General features: G+C 51.8%; 1 protein-coding gene across 3 annotated transcripts in view; it reads right to left on the bottom strand.

The window, feature by feature from the left end:
• Nucleotides 1–630: 630 nt before the first annotated feature.
• The window catches only part of HIF3A (hypoxia inducible factor 3 subunit alpha), a 49,065-nt gene continuing 39,863 nt past the window's right edge, over nucleotides 631–9,832 (bottom strand). For all 3 annotated transcript variants that reach the window (XM_077318655.1, XM_077318656.1, XM_077318657.1), the window contains exon 15: nucleotides 631–8,848. In XM_077318655.1, coding sequence (XP_077174770.1) covers nucleotides 8,697–8,848 — 152 coding nt within the window. In that variant the 3' untranslated portion in view covers nucleotides 631–8,696. The remainder of the gene's footprint in view (nucleotides 8,849–9,832) is intronic.

Raw genomic sequence — 9,832 nt, 5'->3', positions numbered from 1 at the left:
AAGCATTTTTGAATAAAGGTCTTTTTCCACTTTTGAGTTTTAAGTCTTCATAACACTCTTCTCCAGTTTTGATGGAGTGTGCATTTATAATTGCACACTAAAGATCGGGATTCACTGTTCTTCCCCCTTACACAATTCATGTCTGAGAAGAATTCATTTGTCCTACTCAGGAAATATAGTAACTTTGGAATGACAAACCATGCTGTAGGACAGCCACGCTGCAAACAAAAGGGCTAAAACAAGGACATCCAGCGGCCATTGTGTTCTTCTTGGGTGGTGGTAGGAATGTTTGACAGCATCTACTGGGCCCTCCGGACACCCCTCCTATCACAGATGCCTTCTGGATCCATCACAGGGGTGATTTCCAATCTGCTGGGTTACGGCCAAACATTAAAAGGTTTGATGGTGAAATGTTCAGTGACGTTGAGGCAGTGGGCAGAGTCTGATTCACAGAACGTGCTGCACCTGCCATGCTGGAGCACGTCTCCTGAGATCTATCTATGGTGAACTGGCCTGAGCTGTAAGGGAGGATGGCACAAAAATGTCAACCCATGAACAACAGACGCTGCGATCGCGGTTCAATCGGCATGGCCTGTCCCTGCGCAATAAAAGAAGCCACGCAGAGGCAAGTGATGTTACCAGACGTATTTTATGTCTCACAACAGCGATAGATACAGACGCAGCAGGAGGCAAACCCGATCCCACCACAGAGGGGGAAATTAAGCATACACAAGGGGGGGGGAGGAAACAATATAAAATAGATATAAAAGCAGATTTCCCCGAAGCCTGGACAGATGCTGCGTCCTCCTATAGCCTGCCCTCCCCGTCGGTGAAGCCCCTCCCACACCCCCATGTCATAGCCAGCAAGCCCTCCTGCGCCCAGCATAGGACATTGTGACACTGCAGTCGGTTGTAGCTGGAATATCGTGTGCGGACTGTGGCTGCAGCGGCACAATGTCCAATGAGGTGCGGACCCAACGCCTTCGTTGGCCCATGGTCTACTAACTCCGGGATATCCCATGCAGGGAATCTGCCCCTCCCTCTCCAGCCCCTGGTTCAAGAGCAGGCCTCTGTACACAGGATTTCCCATTCAAGAATGTCAGGGATCCTTCTGCTTTCTCACCCAGCATTTTACTTACCATCAGTTGGAACGGGGGGTCAGTAGAGAAGCAGTGCCCTCCCTATGACTCTGGGAGCAGTTTTCTGGTCAACACACACTCAGGTGAATGAAATGCTTGGAATTAGGGACTCCCCCAGCATCTCAAGTCAATTCAACCACCCCCAAAAGTCCCTTGTCAACACTGATCTGAGCTAAGGCTGACGTGTGCCTTCAACACTGAAAGCATATTTTCCTGATCCCTTGATGCCAGTGTCACCAATTCAAATGAGTGGCCGTGTTGGTCTGACGTAGCACAATAAAATCAGAGTCCAGTGGCACCTTTAAGACCCACAAAGATTTATTCAAGGCGTGAGCTTTCGAGTGCAAGCACTCGAAAGCTCACGCCTTGAATAAATCTTTGTGGGTCTTAAAGGTGCTATTGGACTCTGATTTTATAGTGTTACCGATGTAATCGCCCTAATGTTTGCAAGTTTAGCCCACTTCAGAATTTAGCTGTTTAACTTCCAGGGTGATTCTGTCTCTGGGCAGGTTTGCCTCTCCACTACAACTGCCAATCTGGACCACACCTCCCCGCAATCGCTCCCAATTTATTCCTAGGTGTTTGTTTGTTGACTTTGATGGCCAACATTGGATCCACTGGAGCAGGGCCCTCCAGCTGTCCATGGACTACAATTCCCATGAGCCCCTGCCAGCGTTTGCTGGCAGGGGTTCATGGGAATTGTAGTCCATGGACATCTGGAGGGCCACAGGTTGACTACCCCTGCACTGGAGGATCCAACTGAAGGTTGTCATAGAATCATAGAATCATAGAGTTGGAAGGGGCCGTAGGGGCCATCTAGTCCAACCCCCTGCTCAACGAAGGATCAGCCCAAAGCAGCCTAAAGCATCCAAGAAAAGTGTGTATCCAACCTTTGCTTGAAGACTGCCAGTGAGGGGGAGCTCACCACCTCCTGAGGCAGCCTATTCCACTGCTGAACTACTCTGACTGTGAAAAACTTTTTCCTGATATCTAGCCTATATCGTTGTACTTGAAGTTTAAACCCATTACTGCGTGTCCTCTCCTCTGCAGCCAGCAGAAACAGCATCCTGCCCTCCTCCAAGTGACAACCTTGTGAGCCCTCAGCCAAACAGGCACAAGCTAGATTCAACTGGCCCTGGTTGCTGCTATTTACTTACAGGCCAGTCAATATATCCTTGAGGAGCACACCAAAGGAGGAGTCTCGAAAATAAGGCCTTGACTTGACCAAGAACCAAGTTCAGTGGTTTTCAAGCTTTCCATCTTCAGGGAACACCTGCCACCTAAACCTGGTGACTTGGTGCCAGAGAATTCTGGCCGACATGCAATGTGCGCAGTCTGCCCACGCAGGGCCTCATAATCTTTGCACGGGAAAGGGGGGACCAAACCAAACCAATCGCCGGGAGAGCCCTAAATGGGTCTCCACCATCAGTACATGGTTGCTGGGTGGTGCCAGCGGTGCAGGATCGGGGTCGGTAATAGGAGGGGGGAACCTTAACTCTTTTTTCCTATCCTATCTTCCTCTTTTGAAATGTCACTTCCGTTTGCCCCATAGGGCAAGAGATACAAACATCAAGGAAATCCGTACACTACCCCCAGAGAGTTAGCTTGGTGGAGTGGTTAGGAGTGCGGCCTTCTACTCTGGCAAGCTGGATTTGATGCCCAGCTCTCCCACATGCAGCCAGCTGGGTGACCTTGGGCTCACCATGGCACTGATAAAGCTGTTCTGACGGAGCAGGAATCTCAGGGATCTCTCAGCCTCACCCACCTCACAGGGTGTCTGTTGTGGGAAGAGGAAAGGGAAGGTGAATGGAAGCCGCTTTGAGACTCCTTCGGGTAGGGAAAAGCGGCATATAAGAACCAACTCTTCTTCTTCGTTAGTGTCTTCACTCCTCGGGCAGGAAAGGATCACTGTAGCTACTATTTCCCAACCTAAAATGTCCAGGGTGTCTGATCTGGACTCTCCCAGCGGTTTGTTTAGAAAGGGGGTCCTTCCTAGCACACCCAAGGCCCTCTCCTAAGACACTTGTTGCAGGAAAGGGTGTCAGTCGAGGCCAATGCTCCGTCTGGACGGCCATTACTGATCTCAGCACAGAGGAGATCTGAGACAAGCTCCCCAAAAGTCTCAGGCGTCCCCGGCAGCCATTTTGAAAACCGACCTCCCCATTCAGTGCTGGCTGGCATGACAAATGCTTGGAGGGAAGGGGGGGCTATGTGCGTGTATAAGCGTGGCAGGAGGGGAGGTTGTGTCTCCCGGTTATGTACGCTTTGACATAATCTGTGACATGGCAGCTCGTTCTCTTTCGAGGGGATCCGGAGAAGTGAACCAGACAGATCCCCGTTGGGTCAGCTAAGGGGCTCCCTTTGAGCAGCCTAGCCAAATGCCACAGGTTGCCGAGTGGCTGCCGCTGACAGAAGGGGGGAGCCGCATCTCCTGCATAGCCCAGCCGCCACCACCACTAAATGGAGGGGCGGAGCACCAGGGCTTTCCTCGTGGCTTGGTGACTGCCACTCGGGACGGAGGGGCGTGTCCCTTGGTGCACCAGGTGCGAGTCCCCCCTTCATGCTTCTAACAGCTGGAGCGGGAAAGCTGATGACACATTCCTACTCCGGGGTGCCGAATTCAGAGGCCTCCCGTGCCTTTTTAGAGTTGCGGGGAAGTCAGAGAGAGAGAGAGCCGGCGGGCCTCCGTCCCCCGTCACGGTGCTTTTCATGACAGGAGACACGGCCCCCGGTGGACTTCCCCCGCTTTATGCCACTGTTCACAGCACAGGGGCGCTCGAATAACGGCCCCCCTCGGCAACGGGGCAACACCGCCCTTCTGGAAAAATAAAACAGGCAGGCAACCCGACTCATGGCCTAGCACCGTGGCAGCCCTATCCGTGGCCTAGCACCATGGCAATCCTACCCGTGGCCTATGCAGGCCCTGGGAATGAAGGGAGGTATGTGTGTGTGTGTGTGGAGCACCACGCATTGGGGGTGGGGCTACCAACCACCAATTGGAGCTGAGTGTTGACAGGTGGGTGGAGCTGGCCGCCACCCTCTCTGTGAAGGCTGACTGGAGGAAGTGGGGGGGAGAAGCACCACGGCCACCATGTGGCCTAAAACGCTACCCCAGGGACAGAATAGCACCTCATGCTCCGTTTGCATGATACGTCCCCGGAAGTAGGGATGGCAGGAGGGGGCAGCGAGCCGCCCCAGTCGATAGGGATGCCACCAAGTACATGAGATGAGCTGCCTCTGAAGAAGGGGCGGAGGCGTGCAGGGAGTCCATCGCCCCCCAGGCACGAGAACGAGTGCTTGTCACAGAGAGGGAGAGAGACACAACCTCCCCCCCTGCTTTATTTCCTGAAAAAAAGTTGCAGGACTGGTTAGAATCCAGAGGGGAGGGGGTTCGGACGGCAGCTAGGTCACAGTGTCAGGCTTCGGGGTCGGACGAGAAATTAAAACGCTACAACCCTACCATAATAAACAACGGAAACACTAGTCGAAAAAGGGGAGGGGCATAATCATTCACCACAGTCTCGGGGGTGGGGGAATCATAATAAAGAGAGACAAAAACGAAACCATGTAAAAATCGACAACGGCAGCGGCGGGGCGGGTGGCGAGAGCGGGACACCCGCCCCCAAAGGAAACGAGAAGAGTTTTGAGAGAGAGAGAGAAAGAATGACAACATCCTGTGTTCTTCACCTGGCTTTGAGATTCTATTGTTCTGTGCGTGTTATCGAGTGCGGCTTCTGAGAAACAACAAAAAAAAATGAGCTGCCTGGGCCACAAGCGGCCTGTCGTTGTGAGATTGCACATGCTTACGATTGTGTCTTGGTGCGTTGTTATCTCGGCGCGCGCGCGCATGTGTGTGTGTGTACGTGTGTGTTTCGCATGCAATGAACCTGGAACGGTTTGTACAACTTGGCACCCACTGCCGGGGCTCCTCCCCTCCCCCCACCCCCAAATATACCTACCCCATAACCTCAAAAAGCATAACACGAGGCAGGAGAAATCTGGGAGAAGGAAGCCTGTAAGGAAAGGAGAAGAGGTTGCCAGATGTGCTTGCCCAAAACAGGGGCTCCACTTCAGTGGGAAAAGCGGGGGACCTGGCTGACTTTGGTCCCCCCACCCCCTGTATTCTCCCATGCCACCTACGGTTGTTCTCACCAACCCGGAAGAGATCGGTGGGTTTTTTTGGTGCTGGTGAAATCTTCAGCGTTGAAGGCACAGGTGAATGGTGCAGCTCAGGCAACCTGGTTTGGGGCATCGTCCTTCGGAAACGGCGGTTCCCAAGGGACTTCCTCCGGGATGGAGGGGCAGATGCCCTTTTGATTTACCCCGCTCTCTTGGGTGTTGGAGGGGCGGGCTGAGGGCACGTGTGATCTGAGCATAGTGAAGTTTTTGCAAGGCGGGCGTTCCCAGTAGGAAGTGGGGGGGGAGAGACCGCAGCAGTGGCCTTAGCTCTGCGGTCCGTGTTGATGGAACCCTCCACCTACCTGCTTGCTTGGGTGCCCTCAACGCCCCGTGTAGGGCGGGAATGCAGAGCTTGTCCACCTGTGTATGCTTTCCAGCAAAGCTTCCTTCTCCTGCCTCTTTATGGGTCCTCCAGCGAACTATCGCGAGATGCGCTGGAATTGGGGAGCAGAAGGGAAGGTAGCCAAGCCATGTCAGAGGCAGTGCCTGGGGCGTTTGTTTCTCCCCGGTGCTCACCAGCTGACGGAGCCAGTATATGGAGGAAAAGGGGAATATCTTAGCCAGGGAGGGCCACGACGGCCATCTCCCCAATATCCACGTGCATGGCACACACACACAAACACACCCCAAGGGTCTCTGGCACTTCCTGCGGAAGTGGGGAGAAACCCTGATTTAGCTTACAGACTTTTCTTACTGAAGTTTAATCCAAGGGCACTGGCCTGGCGGGGGGGGCGGGGGGAGTGGTGCATTACGCTAAATAAGCCTGGACTGGGAGTTACAAAATCCAGTATTAACAACAACAATAAAAGTTTAAGTAAAAATGGCAAGGGAGAAAGAAGTGAGGTTTTAAAAACAAGACTCGTTTTTAAACTGAGACTAATGGGGAATTTTTGCCACTAAGTGGAGAAATAATTGAGGGGAGGTATTCACCAGCATCCCTGTGGGGTGGGGGCAAAGGATTCCTTTGACTTTAACAGTGCAATAGAAGAGAGGATTTCTGCCCGTACCACTTCCCCCACCTCAATAATATGGGGCGGGGGGGAGAAACTGCACTTACCTAGGTCCTCTCTACTGTTTGAACTGTAAAAGCCAGAGGAGGTCTGTCCTGCGTAAAATTCGGGGCAACTTTATGAGGAATGATGACTATCAGGAGTCTCTCAAATCGAAAGACATAGAAGAGGTAAGGCAATTGAATCTATTCACCAACCATAGCTGGTGCAGAAGTATGCAGGGTTTTGAGCTATACAGAACTCTTTGGACAGAATGGAAAGGTGACCCAGCTTCTGGGCAGTAGAAGGAGTTAAGGACCTGACATTTCGGTCATATCGTGGCCATTCCAATTCCTTTTGCACAGCGGCTGAGAACAGATCACCTTTCCATGCTGTTTTAGAACATCGTAGCTGAGATTGCAATCCTATGCATACTGGCCTGGGAGTAAACCCCGGTCAACGCAGTGGGGCTTACTTGAGAGTAAATATGCATTCAAGCAGGCTGGGAAAGGGTTAGGGCGAGGATCTCAAACCTGTACGCTGGAGTCGGTTCCATTCAATTCAACAGAGCAGGCCCCAAAGAAAGCGCGTTCAGGACGGGGGCAAGAGAAAGACGGAGGCTTTCTCTTCGAAATTTTACACCCCCCTCCACCAAACCCCTGGTCAAAACAGAAAAACTGGAATTAAATTTTAAACAAAATCAAATCCTAGTAAAAAAAAAATGCTGTTTTTTTTTTTTTTTCATATGAAGCTATTTTCAGGTTGGAATTGCATATATCTTACTGGATTGCTAATCCCAGTGGGTCAACGTCCCCTGTTAAATTCACTTGTCTTAAATCAATTCTGGGGTTTTCCAGGATTGTCTTCAAAAGCTTCTGATTCTATCAATAACATTTGGGTTCCTTAAAATTTGCTATGTAGTTTCCGATTCTTTCATCCCTGTTTGCTTGTCCAGCTCTTTGTGGCTTGCATGATGCTAAAAGCCGTATATTTTTTTGTTTGCTTTGCCTTTTTTTCCTAATAAAAAGTTTGCGATTTTTATTACAATTTTTAGGATTCATTGAGCCACAAAATTACCCCCACTCGATGAAAAAGAGGGTGGGAGGAGCTTCCTCCAAAAAAGCTAGAAATATTTCTGATAATAATACGAGGAGCTGAGGTCTAAAATCCTATTTTTAAACAGGTATTTTTTTAAAAATAGGTTGCCTCCCCTGATCTTTGCAATACATTCAGATCCTTTACGTTTTAAAACACGTGGCCATGACACCAAGAAGTGTTTCGGCTCCTGCAAGTGTAAACGGAGCTTAAACAGGGTCATAAATGTGGCCAAAAGCACCATGATTGCCTCTACCTTGCTGTAGAAAATAATTCAAACCTATTACATTTTTGGCCACTTCAGGAAAAAAACATTAATGGAATATGGGGTAGCAACCAAAAAGAAAAAATGGACCGTGACCAAAAATGTGTCTCTCGGTTAACTGAGGCGCTGTTGAGGCCCTCCGTGTCCCTTTGGTAAGGGCGAGGGGCTCGCTGAGGTAAATGAGTCGGGCGCTACCGCCAAAGAGGCACCTGAAGGATTCTGGGAAATAGAGGACAGGGGTCTCCTGAGAGGCGCACAGCTGACGTCAACCCTCCTCCCAAAGAGTCGTGCGATATTAGAGCAAGTCCCCCTTTCTCCCCATCCCAAGATCGGGTGGTCCCAGTTGACTTCAGGAATGGGTGGATTCGTGTGAGAAGCTGGGGACATGGACGAGGAAAATGGCCCCGCTTATGTTCACAGGCAACAGCTTTGGGGTTGGCACGAAACTGAGGACGGGGAAAGGACAGTGCGCAACGCACACTGCGTCCCTTATTCCAGAGGAGGCAGATGTAAGCCGGGGATCCTGGCCATCCCTGGCCGGACCGCCCCACGTCTCCCATTGTCGTTCTGCCTCCTCCTTTGGGAAATGAACGGCGCCGCGTCCTCTGACCGTTAGGTGGGACCGGGGTGCGCTGACGTCACCCCACCACCTGGCTTCTAGCCTCAGGAATATTCAAAGGATACGCATTCGGGGTCAGGCGGGCGGTTGTCCCTAAGGGGGCAGGCTCCTAGGTTCTGCTGGGCCTTCCTCCCTCACCATCTCCAGAGGAGAGGCTGCCCTGTGAGGGGGTCGGGACTGAGGTAGGAAGATTTCTAAGGACCCTGGCGGAGGCTGGGGGAGGCCGGGGGAAGAAGGCTTAGAGGAGGCGCAGGGCGAGGGGGAGGAGGAGGAGGAGGAGGAGGAGGAGGAAGGAGCCCCTCCAACTCTGCCTCTCATGGATGATTCGGGGTTGGATTTGGTTCCGTTTGTCCCATCTGCGAAGCAGGAGTGTGGTATGAAGTTGTGGCGGAGGCGTGGCTGCCTTCTCCTCAGGTGGCCTGGTCCAACTCAACGAGGAGCTCCTCCCCGAGCTGGAAATGCTCTCCACTGCGCACCGAAGCCTCGTCCTCACCATCGTACAGGGCCAGCTGAGAGAGCGCTGGTCCGTCCACCACAAAAGGCAGCATGTCCCCCAGGAGGCCTGGAGACGGGAGGGAGGAAGAGGCCAGACAAGGGGAGACAAGGAGGGGTAGAATATTGCAGGTGTTGAAACCAAAGTGGTGCCTTTGGGGGACAAAATACGGGATGATCATGGGGCAGCGGGTTCCGCAGGCTGCCTAGGACAAGGGAACTAACCCATCCTGGATTCAGGGCAGACCCAGAAGCCTACAGGGAACCCCAGATCGATCACCGGTGCTCCAGTGAGCAGCAGCATTATGACACTGGAGAGGGACAAAGGGTCCTCCATGCGATTTCTGCACAGTCCTATGGCCTGGTTTGCAGATCACAGATCTGTTGCCCTCACGGCTATCTGTCGTGCCTACGGACCAAGCAGAAGTGATTAAAGGAGAGCATTTCTTGGAGAGGAGCAGAGCTGGGACGTCACGGATCACCTCACGAGGTTACTTCTATCAGAGATAATGTCTTCCCTCCCCTCCCAGTTCCTGCCTTCTGCTGTTCTACCAGGAATCTCTGCTGTTACATTCGAGGGTTATCGTACCTAAATCCACCTGCTGATTGACTGAATTAACTTTGTTTTCCTTTGCTCTTAAGAGTCGAATGATGTTATTGTTCAAACGTGGTTGTTATTTTCTAACGGGCATATTGACTGCCCAGATAATTCCATCGTACTTGGAATCCACCTTGACTCTCAGGAAGACAGGTAGACTCCGAGTGATAATAATGAAACACAAAAGAAGGGGTAGTCAAACTGCGGCCCTCCAGATGTCCATGGACTACAATTCCCACGAGCCCCTGCCAGCAAATGCTACCCCTTTGACTACCCCTGCACAAAAGACATAGGATGGACTGCGATGCTCTTTTGCTACGCTGCTTGGGTCCGTGCAGAATTCACACAGCTCTTGTGCATCACTAAACTCATGTTTACTGGGGGCCCCAAATCCTCATTATTACGGACTTGTGTATTAAAATCTTACCTCGCCATGCATAGAAAACAAGAGGTTCC

This window comes from Paroedura picta, unplaced genomic scaffold, assembly GCF_049243985.1.
Source record: "Paroedura picta isolate Pp20150507F unplaced genomic scaffold, Ppicta_v3.0 Ppicta_v3_sca21, whole genome shotgun sequence".
NCBI lineage: Eukaryota > Metazoa > Chordata > Lepidosauria > Squamata > Gekkonidae > Paroedura > Paroedura picta.
Note: the sequence above shows the minus strand (reverse complement) of the source record. Positions and strands in the feature narration are given on the sequence as shown.